The 15,113-nt window shown below is 33.6% G+C and overlaps 1 protein-coding gene across 1 annotated transcript; it reads right to left on the reverse strand.

The window, feature by feature from the left end:
• Positions 1 to 5,027: 5,027 nt before the first annotated feature.
• On the reverse strand, positions 5,028 to 14,408 carry LOC129749108 (larval cuticle protein A2B-like). Its single transcript, XM_055743984.1, has 2 exons — positions 14,250 to 14,408; positions 5,028 to 5,713 (listed from the first exon to the last, which is right to left on the reverse strand). The coding sequence occupies exons 1-2, from the start codon at positions 14,259 to 14,261 to the stop codon at positions 5,177 to 5,179; spliced, it is 549 nt and encodes a 182-aa protein (XP_055599959.1). The 5' UTR covers positions 14,262 to 14,408; the 3' UTR covers positions 5,028 to 5,176.
• Between the last annotated feature and the right edge of the window lie 705 nt (positions 14,409 to 15,113).

Genomic DNA, 15,113 nt, shown 5'->3' on the forward strand with positions numbered 1-15,113 from the left:
TTGGGATTTATGCTGCGAACCACCAAGGAATTCACAAATCTACGTTGCCTACGAAATCTTTATCGTTCTTTAGTGCGCTCGCACCTTGAATCAGCGGCTGTCGTCTGGTGCCCCAGCCACGATACCTGGATCAGGAGAATCGAATCCGTGCAATCGAAATTTACCCGCTCAGCACTTCGGATTTACCCCTGGCCAGTTTTGGGACAATCTCCCACGTACCTGCAACGATGTTCCTGGTTTAAACTGGACAGCCTCGCTGACCGACGTGAATTCCTGAAGGCGGCGTTTGTTGGAAAGTTGCTGCTCGGTGCAATCGATGCACCAAACATCCTTGAAAGAATTGATTTCAACGTGGTACCTAGACAACTGAGAACGCGAGAATTTCTTCGGCTTGGTTTTCGTCGAACGGTTTATGGTCAGAACGAGCCTATTCGTGCCATGTGTGCAGTATTCAATGATGTATATAGTGAATTTGATTTTAATTTGTCCAGTGATACATTTGTGAACCGCTTACGAGCTACAATGCTAAGTTAATTTTTGCTTTGTTTTGTTAGCTTCTATTTTGTTAATCCATTAGTGCTAGTTTTGTCCTCCTCTTCTTAGATGGGGTTTTTTTTGCCTAGTGCTTTTCCCATCACATCCATTTAGACTTTCGGTCCGATGGATTAAATAAATAAACGATAAACAACAACAAACAAATCAATATAAACATGAAGAGGAAGTTTTTTTTTCTAATATTCAAAATGTGGTTAGCTTGATGATGCCTCGTTTTGCTATCATTTTTTTTTATTTCATGCAGAAATAATTTAAAAGGTATATATTTTACCAGGTTTTGTTAATTTTAATTTTTGGTTTGTATTTATCCAAAACGAAAGATGCCTCAATGATGCCTATTTTTGCTATTGGGTGAGCTATAGCAAATGATGCTATAACTTTGGTCTCAGCTTTGATTTTAATTAGAAAAAATTGACACCTCAATTATGCCTGTATTGCTATCAAATTAAATTCTACACCAAATTTTGCCAACAATTTGCTGTTGATACCTTAATGTGGTTTCAGTTTGCTATCAATTTTTGGCATCAAAGTCTGCTCGGGTGGGATGTTCTGATTTCAAAATTTCCTAAACATTGTTGGTGGTGCTCTGCGATTTCATTCAGGATTATGTAATATTTTCAAGATTCAATAACATTCAATTGAAAAGCAGATTTTTTAAAATTTAATAGATCGAAAAGAAATAATCTGTTCAGGCTTCGATGGTTTCAAAAGTTAATTTTATTTTCTGGAAATTTTCATGTAAATATCACTCAAAACCTTAAAACAATTTAGGTGTCTTTTTTGTAAATCTTAATTTTCAAAAATGAAACACTGGGGCAAGTGCAAACGGATATCACCACAGTTCAACTTTCATATTCTCTGAAAAAATTAATTGCTACTTCAATTTCCCTGAATGCTGTTCAACCAAAAGACCTTGATTTACAAAGACCTTTTTAATAATTTTGTATATCCGCTTCAGATTAAACACTCGGGATATACTTTCTGGCCATTTTGGAGATAAAATTCATAAATGGTAGATGTTTCATGGCTTAATGGCGCGTTTTCCCTTGTTCCACCATGTGAACAGACAGGAGTTAATATTATTTTAAATACTTCCAGGTCATATTAAAAGTTCATCATAGAAATATGCTGCCCCTGGAATATCGATCACAAAAAAAAAAACTTTCCAACAAAAAAGTGGATCAAAACTCTCTTATATTTAGACAAAATATGTAAAACAAAAGCACACTTTTCATGTTAAGTACCGTAAACTGGGGGAACTTTGATCAGCGGGGTAACTTTGATCAACATGAAATTTTTGCAGATAATCATCGATAACTAAGTTTAAAGTTAAAATATCTGAAAACTGTTTACTACGTTTGAAATCCTATTAATTAAGTCACAAATAAGCTAAATTTGGTTTTTATTAGAAGATTTTTTATATAACTTCAATTGTAATTTTAAAATCTTAAAATATCTTGGTTTTTGAAGGCTCACAAACAAACATCTCTCCTGATCAAGTTTAAGCATTTAGGAGCAAATGGGTTGTTTAATGTGAAAGTTCCACTTTTTTCTTGGTTTGGGTTTAGCTTAAGTGTTATTTTTATGGTCATTTGGTGATAATTTTTGGATATTGAAAAAAATCGGTCATTTTCCATGAAAAAGCTCGAATAGAAAAAATGGCTAAAAACCCTATTAAATTATTAAGATTGAAGAAAAAAGAACATAGGAACAGTGCGAGGACTCAGGGAATTGCATGAAGATAAAATTTCATTTGTTTTTGAGGCCAAAGAATATAAAGAAATGTTTATAATTTTTGCCCCTAAATGTATGCAGCAACATTGTCCATCTTTTGAGTATATTTGTTTTTGAAAGAAAACGTTGAAAAATTCAATCGAGTCCAAACAAAAAATACTGTTATCGATATTTTGAGCCTTCTATGCTAAAAGGCATCAAAACAATAAATTTGAAGATGTTGAGATACGTTTAAACCAAAGTGGTCAAAGTTACCCCGAAACTCGAAATCTGGTTTTGTAACAGACATTTAATTATGACCACAAATGTCGTTTGAATTAACTGCAATCAATGATCATGTTTGATACTCCTCACCTCAGTAAGGGTTTTAAAGCTTTTATGTATTACGAAAAAGCAATCCCTTCCAAAATATTCAAAAATAAATGAAAAAAGTGATCAAAGTTCCCCCAGTTTACGGTACCGTAAACTGGGGGAACTTTGATCACTTTTTTCATTCATTTTTGAATATTTTGGAAGGGGTTGCTTTTTCGTAACACCTAAAAGCTTTAAAACACTTACTTAGGTGAGGAATATTAAACATGACAATTGATTGCAGTTAATGCTCTAGCAGACCCGGTAACTTCGTCTTACCATGTTCAACTTGGCGTCCATTTTCCATTTTTCCTAGTTTTCTTTACATTTCCCTTCTTTCCTTTTACTCGAATCGTCCCGCTTAGTTTTATCAAAATTAAACCTAAGAATTTCAACTCAACGGGTCTTTAAAAATCCTATCCAAATCCAAAAATCCAATAACCTGTTCCATAAATAACTGTATGTTGATAATATGTATGTTTCATTTGCTGTATTCCATTTAGTAGATTTATTCCGTTTTGTTCGAGTTCACATTAAGGTTCAAACCAAATAAAAAGTTTCACTTTTTTAGGAGCATTGTCAAACGTTACTTATTTTAGTCGTACAATTTACGTGAATATTAATTGGATAATAATTATATAGTTTTTCACGTAGCCACGACGTGCGAATTATTTTGCGTGTGAATAAACAGTTGCCAATTCATTCTAGAGCTATTTTATCTTATTTTTATATAAACTGACTCCAATACGCCTCCTCCATTGAGAAAAATAAAAATGACAATTCTCGACTGCATGGCACTTCAATAAGTTCCGCAAAGTTTCAAGTGGATTTGGAATTGTGCCATTAAGCGGAAATTGTGGTGGATTGATAAAAAGTCAAATTTTTTGTTTTTGTGCCGAAGGAGGACAATTGGCTAAACTTGTCATAACTTCGACTAAATTAAATTTTTTGGGAGTTTTTTAAGGTAAAAACAATTTAGTAAAAGTATGTTCTCAAACATTAATTGTCAAAAAGGCTCACAAATCATATTTTTACAATGCTATGCTTGCATTGTTCAAGTAAAATTTCCACTGTTATTAAAATACATCATCTACCTAGAAAAAAGGAGAACGTTTTAATAAAATGTAGAAAACTAGGACACATGGTTGAAGAGAAGTAAATGGGGCTCATATTTTCGTAACCTATTTAATACTGATACAATTTCAAAGATTTTCAAAATTCATAATTGTTCTTTGAATCGATAGGCTTAAACGAACCATTCAAACCAGTTTTCTGTTGTTAGATCTTTAGGTTGGTAGGTAGGTTCATTGAGAAATTAGATCCAGCGATCGAAGCAAAAGCTGAAAGTAACTTTTTTAGGTTAGACTTTTTTTTACCGAGAGATCCGAAATATCGGTCTACTGAATCCAAATATTCCACTTACTTTACTGTTTCAGCTCTCGTTTTTGTGTGTTTGAATTTCTGAAGCATGTTAGGAACATTTTCAAATAAGTTGTGCTTCAGCAGTTTTGAATTAAACATTGTTGAAGCAAAAAACTATCGCAACTTCATTGCTTATTTACTAATAATCAATATGATTGTTAGTAGAACAAAAAGAAACAAATTATGGAGATTTAGGGTCTAAAGCAGTATGGTTAAATTAAAGAGTTAAAAAGTAGGGCATTTCTTACTAAAGTAGAACGTATGGTAACCCAAGCTGTAGGTACCTTCACCTTATCAAAAACAGCACCTTGCGCCAACAATTTCATACAATAACACTAAACGTTCCTAATTGTACTTCTCAAATAACTCGATTCGGATAATCTACTAAACTTTTCACACTACTGGCAGCTCCTTAAGCTCTTTGTAAGCTAACTAATAACACTAAATGAGTTGATGATAAATCAAGTTCAAAGTCAACCCGTTAATCGCGGAGCTTTTTCAAGCAATCGACGCGAACGGCAGCAATTTGTTGTTCCGGAAAGGCCTACGGGCATTTGTCAATTTATTTAGGCTGAAGAGTGCTGCACCTCTAAACGGAAGCAAAAGAGTTTCAGTGTCACATCATAAATCAATCATCGTCGTTGTCGTCGATCGTCGTAGACATCCGGAATTGGTGCAGACCAACAACACTCGAAACAGACATCAAAGGTTAGATGAGGATTTTTTTTCAGGAAATTTATGAAGCTGATTTGGTTGGGGGGCAAATTTTTAACTTGAATGTTCAAGAATGGACGATTGAAGTTTGGTCGAACCTCCACCATTATTGAGGTAAACTGATTAACAGGTGGTTTCTAGAGATTTGAGTCAATGGAACGAGATATGATTTAATAACATATTGGGGCCATGACCCAAGATGAGGTTGTAATTTGAGACAAGGACTTTCTTGAGAGACGTAGAAAAAGTAATGAAACACCGACCGGATTTTTTTTTTCATAAAATAGATTTAACAATATGATTTCGTTACGAAAATTCAACTACCTAATTCTAAGTTGCAGTTCGTTCAGGGATGAGTGAGTTGAACATTTCCAATCTATTAGGGGAATCATCAGTGCGTTTAGTAGTGTCCGTTGTAGTACGAGGGCTGGGCAATCTGGACCTTCTGGATTGGCTGGGCAATGATCTTCTGCACCGGCTGGGCAATCTTGACTCCGGTTGGCTCTCGTCGGACGACGGCGTTGAATCCGTTGTGGTCATCGGCAGTGTAGTCGACAATGCGGTGGTGGCCATCGGCATCGATCAGGGTGTACTGACCCTGGACCTGATCTCCGTGGCGGGTTTCGTGCTGGCTCTTGATGTCTCCGGTGTGCTCGTCATGGACCGAGTAGGAGAATTCGTAGTTGGCCGGGGCGTATTCTTCGATCTGCTTGACGTAGGTAGGCTGGGCCAGGGTCTTAACGATGGTAGGTTGAGCAATGGTAGTCTTAACGTAAGCTGGCTGGGCCACGGTCTTGACGACGGCAGGTTGAGCGAAAGTCTTCAGCAGTGGTTGCTGATGGTAAACCGGAGAGGCGGCGTGGAAAGCCTGTTGCTGGTACGCTGGCTGGATAAGTCCGGCGCTGGCCATAGCGAGGACCGCAAAGAGGGGGATAAGCTGGAAAATATGGAAATAATGTTAAAAGTTACATTAATTAGTTCATGGAGTTCTACAGTAATCACCGATACAGAGAATAAGAAAAATCATTTGAATTCTAATGACATACCGTAAACTGGGGGAACTTTGATCACTTTTTTCATTCGTTTTTGAATATTTTGAAAGGGGTTGCTTTTTCGTAATACCTAAAAGCTTTAAAACCCTTACTGAAGTGAGGAGTATTAAACATGATCATTGATTGCAGTAAATTCAATCGACATTGGTGGTTATAATTAAATGTTTGTTACAAAACCAGATTTCGAGTTTCGGGGTAACTTTGATCACTAAGGTTTTTACGTATCTCAACATCTTCAAATTGATTGTTTTGATGCCATTCAGCACAGAAGGCTCAAAACATCGATAACAGTAATTAATTGTTTGGACGCAATTAAATTTTTCAACGTTTTTTTTCAAAACCAAAAATACTCGAAAGATGGACAATGTAATTGCATACATTTAGGGGCAAAAATTATAAACATTTCCCAATATTTTTTGGCCTCAAAAACAAATAAAATTTTACCTTCATGCAACTCCCTAAGTCCTCGTACTGTTCTCATTTCTTTGTTTCTTCAAACTTAACCATTTGATAGGGTTTTTAGCTATTTTTTCTATACGGGCTTTTTCATGGGAAATGACCGTTTTTTATAATATCCAGAAAATATAATCAAATGACTATAAAAATAACACTTAAACTTAACCTAAACAAAGAAAAAAGTTGAACTTTCGCATAAAACAACCCTTTTGCTCCTAAATGTTCAAATTTGATCAGGAGAGATGTTTGTTTGTGAGCCTTCAAAAATCCAGATATTTTATGATTTTAAAATTATATTTTGAGTATTGTTAAAAATATCCTAATAAAAACGAAATTTTGCTCATTTGTAACTCAATTTACAGGCTTTCAAATGTAGTCAACAGTTTTCAGATATTTAAACTTTATACATAGAAACTGATGATTACCTGCAAAAATTGCATGTTGATCAAAGTTACCCCGCTGATCAAAGTTCCCCCAGTTTACGGTAGCTAAACAGCTGAGTCTGATAAAAGTAATTTAAATAAAAATATTATGTACAGTAGAGTGCCCTAAATGATCCGACATTTGAAAAAGTTATGCGCTGCAGGTTTAAATTGATCCTAGGCCTATTACAAGGTCTCATGCCAAATTTGAGCCAGATCGGATCACGGGAAAGGGTCGCCCAACGAGCCTAAAGTTTGTATGGGATTTTGAAACATTTTGTTCGGGAGGAACATGAAAATCCAGTTTTTTATAAATAACTTTGGTTCCCTTTGGCCGATTTGAATAGTTTTTCTTAAAGCCTAAACTATTAAAAATATTTCATCCGAAGACTGCATTTCGATTCGAGTTAAGATAAAGAAGTTATTAAGCTTAGTTATTTATGAAAAACTGAATTTCAATGTTCCTTCCGAACAAAATGTCTCAAAATCCCATACAAACTTTAGGATCGTTGAGCGACCCTTTCCCGTTATCCGATCTGGCTCAAATTTGGCATGAAACCTTGTACTAGGCCTAGGATCAAGTTTAGCCTGCAGCGCATAACATTTCACAAGCTTGAAATTTCCTATACAAATTCGGGGCAGTCTAATGTACAGTTTTGCAAATTTTAACTGAACATTGTTCATTAGATGCAAAAAGATATGCAATGTGCATATTCTCAAGACTATAACCTGTTGATTAAAGGTATGTCTTTTGGCATTGAAGACAGTTCAATTAAACTCGCAACGCTGCCTGGTAAAAACGATACATTGCCTGACGATTATGCTCATAGATGATTTCCCTCTAATTTAAGTGTTGCATGTTGAGATGAACTGCCTCCAATGCTAAAAGAAATACCTTCATTCAACAGAGTATGGCTCGGTTATCTGTAAAAATGCCACGTAACGATTTTCGGCAAAGTTATTCAATAGAAAATTTACTTCAGAGAATCATGGGTGAGTTTTGCACCAAGAGAAAGCTACCTCACTCTATCACATGCTCTATCGCATCACTGGCAAAATTTTTGGAGCGCCATGTGGGACCGCCCGTTGGCAATGCGACACTTGATCAAAACCAGTGCAAAACTTGCCGAATAAACAAACACGAAGACAGCACTTGGGTCAACACTCGGAATAAACAAATACGCTATTAGATTTATTAGGAGTTGTTTCAAAATACAGTCAAACCTGGGTAAGCGAGAGTCCAAGAGACTGATGTTTTTCTCTCACCTAATCAGGTTTCTAACTTATCCAGGTTTTTTTTTGTAGAAGCTCAAGAACATTCCTTATCCTGTACAGACGATACAATGATGATGATATTTATTTAAGACCTTGTAACCTCAGAGGTTATTCGGGTCTGACTATCCTGTACAAAGGTTACCAAAAATGTTGTATCCTGTTGAGCTTTTGAATGAAATTTTTTGGAAAGAGTATGTGAAAATAATGCAGCAAAAAATAAATTTTAAATGTCAGGTATAGGTACAAGTCTTCATAAATGGATTTTGCAATATCTCTACATATTTTATATATGGTTGTTTTTGTACTTTGGTCTGAACTGTTACAAGATATATGATCTACTATAAAGTAATATACCTAGTTTTCGACAGTTTCGATGCAGTTTTTCCTAATGAACATGTAAAACAAATTTTAAAATTGATTTTTCAAGCTTGAGAGTATTTATTCTTACGGAATGGAAAATTTTCTACTTCTGTAAGCCCTTTATTTCGGCTATAAGTCAACAAATCAAGTTTTAACCGTTTTAACGCCTCTTTAGAACCCTTTCAGTTATCTAGTTTTTGACAACCAGTTTAAGTTTTCGACAATCATGTTTTATTTGATTATTTATTTAGGGGATGATGGGGATACTTGATCCCCTTTTCTAATTTTTTCATATCTTTTTGGGAAAATTTAGCAACTCGCCGTCTTATGCATTTTCTAACAGCGTGTAATTTCAAGTTTATATGCTCCAAATGTTAGAACGATATATAAACTATAAGATGAGTTAGAAGCGTTTCGTGAGACTAAAAAAAAAAGTTATATCTTTTAAGTTACAGGAGACTTGATCCTTTACTAAAGGAGATATGATCCCTTATCCAGGATGTCCTGACGCTAGGCAAAAATCTTATAAAATTCGAAGATAAAAGGTCCGTTGACTATTTCTTGCCATATTAGTTCTCATCACACAGTTTGTAAGTATCAGATGAAGAGAATTATAAAAGTTAGTCTTCTACCCTGGATTCATTGCATACTTTAAGGCGCTATTTTCTAGTTTGAAGATAAATATAGTATTTTTAGCCCTTTTTATCCGATAATTACTCGATAAACATGAGTTATTGGTCAGATGTTAGCAAAATTCATGATAACCAATGATCACGATCCATTCAGATGAAAAATACATCTCTTTGGACTTTAGGGATCAATTATACCCATAACATATGTACATTTTGGAAAACTTCTTATTAAAAATTGAGAGTTTACTATTGCTTTGAAAATACGGCATTATGAAATTAATTTTATACTTTAAGGATTGAAATATTGGAATAAATATTTTTATAATATTTTTTTCATGTGAGAAACATTTTAAAGTGCTAAAAGAAAATCCTCAAGTCACATTTTGCTAAAAATATCAAACGAAGTTCAATAACTCGAAAATTAAAATGTTTAAATTTTTTAAGGATAACAGCATTGTTGTTTTGCAATGTTTGGCACATTTTTCTAGAACATTTGATATTTGTCAGACATTCCTGTTTCGAGATATAGCGAAGGAATCAAGTAACCCCAGAGATCAAGTATCCTCATTCTCCCCTACAGATTAACTGTTGCAGATCTTTCTTTAATTTTCGTATTTCCAAAAATCAATCTAGGATAAAAAAATAATGTAAGGGGGGATTAAAAGAAAATCGCGCGAGAGCGCAAAGTTCTGATAAGGATAATTTCAATTGCATACATGATTTTCATGAAGCTTGATGTCAACAAAACAAAATTTATTTCAAAACTGAAACACTCTTTAGAATAAAAGATTTCACTTCATCTGGCGATCTGTTGTTATTTTGCAGTTTACTTCCTTCATTTAGAATTTGTATTTTAACGACTAATTGTAAATAAACAATTTTTTTATATACTATTAGTCGTCAAAATACCATGAAAACTGGTTGTATAAACTGCATAACTATTGTCGTTAACTAGATTATATGAGAATTTTAAGGTGTTTTCAGTGCTAATTTTCGATAGCTCATCAAAACAGTTGTAAATCTGTTGTAAGCTAAAGATCACTAAAGTTGTGAAATCGAACGCTGAACCCGAATTCCAAAATAGCTCAGTTGAACAGTTTTTGAGCTATGCTCCAAATATGATATTTAAGAAAAATAAAAAAGCACTTGTACTTAGAGCAAATTCATTCGTGTTGGAAAATAGTGGTAGATATTTTGACACTTTTAGCACTGATCACACTGACATGACACTTAGAACAAAAATTCAAAGATTTTCTGTCTAATTTTTTTTGTTAGATTTCGTAGGTTCGCAATACCGACGGCAGGTGGCGAACCTGAAAAATGTGACAAAAAATGCCCTGTAGGAAAAATGTACCTGTTTAGCTCGATTTTATCGTAGAAATTGCCTGTTTTTTCAAAAGTTGGGTGGCATTTCCTAACTGGAATTTCTTCAAATCGATCGATGCGCACTCTAGAATCGATATTGCGAACAGTTGGAAAAATTATCCAGAAAACAAAATCGAGTGTTCAGTCAGTATGGTCAATGCTTGTACTTAGAACAAATTCACTCGTGTTGGACAAAAGTGGTAGAAATTTTGGCACTTCTAGCACATTTCGAAAACTTCACCATGCAAAAACATTTTCAAGATCTGCGGCCTTCAAGTATTTTTACAAAACATGTTCTGTTTTCGCATGCTGTGATGCAAGAATAGCAAATATTTATATCATATACTACTGAAATGGAAACATTCCTTTAAAAAAAAATACAACAATCTGAATGTTTCTATATTGAAAGTGTTCCTGTGATGAATGTTATGTAATGGATACGAACGAACATAGAATTATACTTTGCCCCAAATCGAAATTAGTCTGGAATTGGTGTACTTCAATAATTAAAAGTCGTTACAAAATAAGTTGTCATGATATAGAAGAGTTTTTTATGAGTATAATTAACAGTATTGTTTAAAGTACACAGAAATTTTTTTGACTATTACGTGTAACGGAAACTGCAACCTTTAAAATAAATCAAGCTGTAATTAACAAAACATGTAATTTTAAATTGTTTTCCTTGAAAGTTAACGAAGATTCATTTATTATTACAGCAAATGACCTGTAAAAAAGTTGTACACTAAAAATTAAATGTCACGTAATTTGTTTTTCGACCAGTAAAATTACGGTAAATGTCCTGCTCCTTTTTGTTACAGGACATTTGCGTAATTTTACAGGAAATAATTTTGCTGTGTAGTGATTTTGTGATAGAAAAAATTATGAAAAATGATTTTTTTAAGAGAAAATTTTGTGTTTTCGACAGTTTGAGCCTCGATGGTGGCATTTTAAAAATCAGATCTTCTATGGATCTTAAATGTCATATTAAAACAAAGATTCTAAGTGATTTTTTTTTAAATCAGTTAGTAATTGAATCAGTTATGGTAATTTTACTAAAACAGTAATAATTGTGTTTTTGAATAATCTTTGTATAGAAAAAAATCATGATAAATCTCACTTGCTCAATGCTTAAATTGATTATTAGTTTACCAGAAGGTCACACACCAAATTTTAGTAGGATCCGACCACTATGGGGCAGCTGAATACAATGAGGTCGCAAAAAGTATTATTTAGTGTTTTCAACTCTTTTGTAAATGTTGAACATTCTGTATGAAAAATACTATGTTAACTTACTTAAGATACTTTCGTGGAAAAATTGTTTTAAAATTACATTTAAAGTAAGATGATTGGTGTTATTTTCTACTGTTGTTATTCTACTTCCTATTCCGATTTAAATCCGTTTATTTAGACTAATTGATAATTAAATTAAAGTTTTTTTCTGAACATTTCATAAAACTCAAGACTCAAGAGCGTAATTTGTGAAATGATTGATGAATCATGCGAACAAATATTTCTTGACAAAATTACACATTTTTATTATTTGTCTGGCTCTATTTTATGATAGCTTTGAAATCGGTTCTTTAACGTGCCTGTAAACTCTTTCATTTAATTTTTAAGACCCAAAACAAAATCATAAATGTAAAAAGAGTTTGGGACAAGGTGGGACATTTTTTAACCCGCCTTTAAAGTTTGTAACTTTTGTAAAAATAAAATATATTATAATCATTGTTATCATGTATCATGTATGTTAAAATTTTGAACGGCTCGTATGAAAGCTTTAAAAATAAGCTTTCAAGTTGTGTTGTTTAAATGAACAGAAAGTATGTTTTAGTAGAGACATATGGGATTTAATATTATTTCTTCATCAAATCCATTTTAAAAATGTTCAAAGTCTGATGTCTGTGGTGGGTTCTATTTCCAAGATAACGAGTTAAAAAACTGGGGATATCTTAGTCCAATATTAAGTTATCAACTATTAATCGATAAAGTTTAGTTTTTGACTTTTTGCCGGCTCAATCCCCATAGTGCATGGGTAGGGGTTTGATGAGTCTCGAGCATGAATGGGATTTTAAGTAAAAGTAAAAGTTATTGTGGTTCAAAGGTTATATTTTGACTGCTTATTGTCATTTAATACGCAATGAGTACATTTTGAGCGAAATGTCTCTAGGCAACATAGCTCTCTCAACAAAAAAAACGATCAATTTTTGTTTTCTGATTTAAACAGCAGGATAAATTTGTTTCACTGTCATCATTTTCTGTTAGTTATTTAAAAAAATAAATCAGATTTCAACTAATTATGATAAAAAAGCAAACAAAATGACCTGTTCTCCAAAGAAAATTTGAACCGACTTGGCGCGACATTCTAGAGCTCATATTTACAGTAGCGTTAAAAAATTAAATCGCGTGAAACAGCGCACTCTCTTCTCACTTTGACAAGCTGCCTTCTCTCTTTCGGTTTGTATTTTTCCATGATTTTTCAAATAACCTAGTTCAACTGTCCAACTAACACTCCACAAAATTTGAGGACTGTTAAATGACCGAAAAAATACAGCTTTTCCCGTAAAACGAAACTTTACGTAGCATCACAAAATTCGCTGTATTTTTCAATTTCCATTCAAAAAACTTCAAATTTGGTCAACAATTTAAAAATGTTTGGTCTTGAGGATGGTCAACTTTCACAAAAATCTATTCATGCAATCAAAATTTGAAAATAAAATAGAAATCAAAATAAAACTAAAAATGTAACTAATTGATAGAAACTTGATCTCTGATTTGTTTGGAAAAAGAAAAAAATTAGGAGATCCAGATTAGGCATTCAAACACATGGACGAACATAATATTCACTTTAGGTTTGTATCTAATTTGCCCATCAACATTTTTTGCAGGTCATACCTGAAACTCTGTTAATTTTTTATAGACCCTTTTGGCACATTTTAGTTTGGCACATTATACCTAGTCGTTTTCCAAAGTTAACTTTTGTTTCATAAAGGCATAAAGGCTTTTCCTACAAAAAAAAAAAAAAAAAAAAAAAAAACGGTGTCGAAAAATAGAACCTTTTGATACTGTTTTCAAAACTGTGTTGAGAAATGCTAGTTTTCGACATGGTTTAGATTCTAAAAAAATCTACAACCTGTTTCTTCAGGTCTAGATTCTGCGGAAAAAAATGTTTAAGCAACTCGTAGCACAACTAGATTTTTTTCAACACGCGTCGTAATTATCCAACATTTCAGGACCACTCGTGCTTTCAAAATCAACTTTTTGTAACTTTTTGTACAAATAATTATTTTTCGAAACTTTTCCGATGTCGAAAGATTAACGCTACCTTCATGTATAAAACGTTGGTTTAGTCAACTTGGCTAGCCTCCATGGATAAATTTTAAACTTTAAACATGAGAATTCGGTATTCAATTTAAGAATGCTGTAGTTATAAACAATTTTCGAGCTTTTACTGTTACACTTTAGATCAATTATGCTATTAATGCCTAAGATAAGGTCCAAAGTGACTTTTTTTTATAAAAAGAATAAAACAACAAAAATGATCAATGGAAAACTAGTTTGGAATCAATGTTTCAGCCACTTCATGGCGGTTGAAAATATAACAATCACAATGAATTTTTAATATATTGACTAACGACAACGATCAGATTTTCATTGAATCATTTTTCACTGAGTTTTTCTTTATCACTGAATGCTGTTAGAAATCAACAATTGTTTAGCTGTTTTTTCACATTGAAATCAGCATAAAGTTTTTCAAAATTTCATTGGCACAGGTCAGCGATCGCAACAAATCCTGTAAACACATAACTTTTTCACTAAATTTTCATTAATCACTATTTTCTGCTTCCATAAATGTTTTCGAAAGATTTCCATCCTCGGGAGGATTTTACACTTTTGAACCCCAAACTACTCACTCTGAATGCCATTGTTGTTTCTGCTTGATTCGAGTATTCCCAATCGAAGGATTTGGCTAGAACAAAACGTTACACTGGATGAAGAACGAAATTCGAATGACATAGTTTTGACATTTGCACCGGCGTTTATATAGCGAAAAGAGGCATTCCTCAGCAACAACAACGGCAGTCGCATATCGACAAACGACGATGTTTCCTTGAGAATAGAATCTCGGGCAAACCGGCAATATACTTAATCACACCGGACGGACTCCCCCTATAGCCTGCCTAAAGTACGTAGTAACTAGACATCGTTGTAATAATATTCGCGGTCGATCGCTGCCTGGTAGTGTAAGGTCCTTTTGGGGGGCGAGCTCAGCTCAGTCAGGCAACTACTCAAAACTCCCCTTTATTGGACTTTTTTCGGAGAAGCGAAATTTTTCTTCTATCTTACGATAGCTTTTTTTTTAAAAAAAAAAACAACGAACGAATGGTGGCGGCTTACCTCAACAATTTTCGAGTAAACCGATTCCCGGGCGACTTACCATGGCGCGTTGTAAAAGACATCTTTTCTCTTTTTTATGACGCTGCGCGTGGAGACGGTCGGTGGTGTTCAATCGTTTTCAGTATATTTTAGGGCTAGAGTAAAAATTAGTTTTGATTCAATGTTGGTATATTTCAGTTCGATTAAGTCTTGTTTGGTAAAAATTAGGTAAACATTGATATCGTGGATAAAATTGTTATGCTGATAATTATGTACGTACGATATTTTAAAGCGTTTTATTTAAAAAAATTGAACAGCTGTGCATGTTCCCTAACCGCAAATAAAATTATATTTTATCCTCTTGATGAACCAGTTAAAAACAGTTTTTAATCTCTGTGTTA

Source organism: Uranotaenia lowii, chromosome 2, assembly GCF_029784155.1.
Source record: "Uranotaenia lowii strain MFRU-FL chromosome 2, ASM2978415v1, whole genome shotgun sequence".
Classification (NCBI taxonomy): domain Eukaryota; kingdom Metazoa; phylum Arthropoda; class Insecta; order Diptera; family Culicidae; genus Uranotaenia; species Uranotaenia lowii.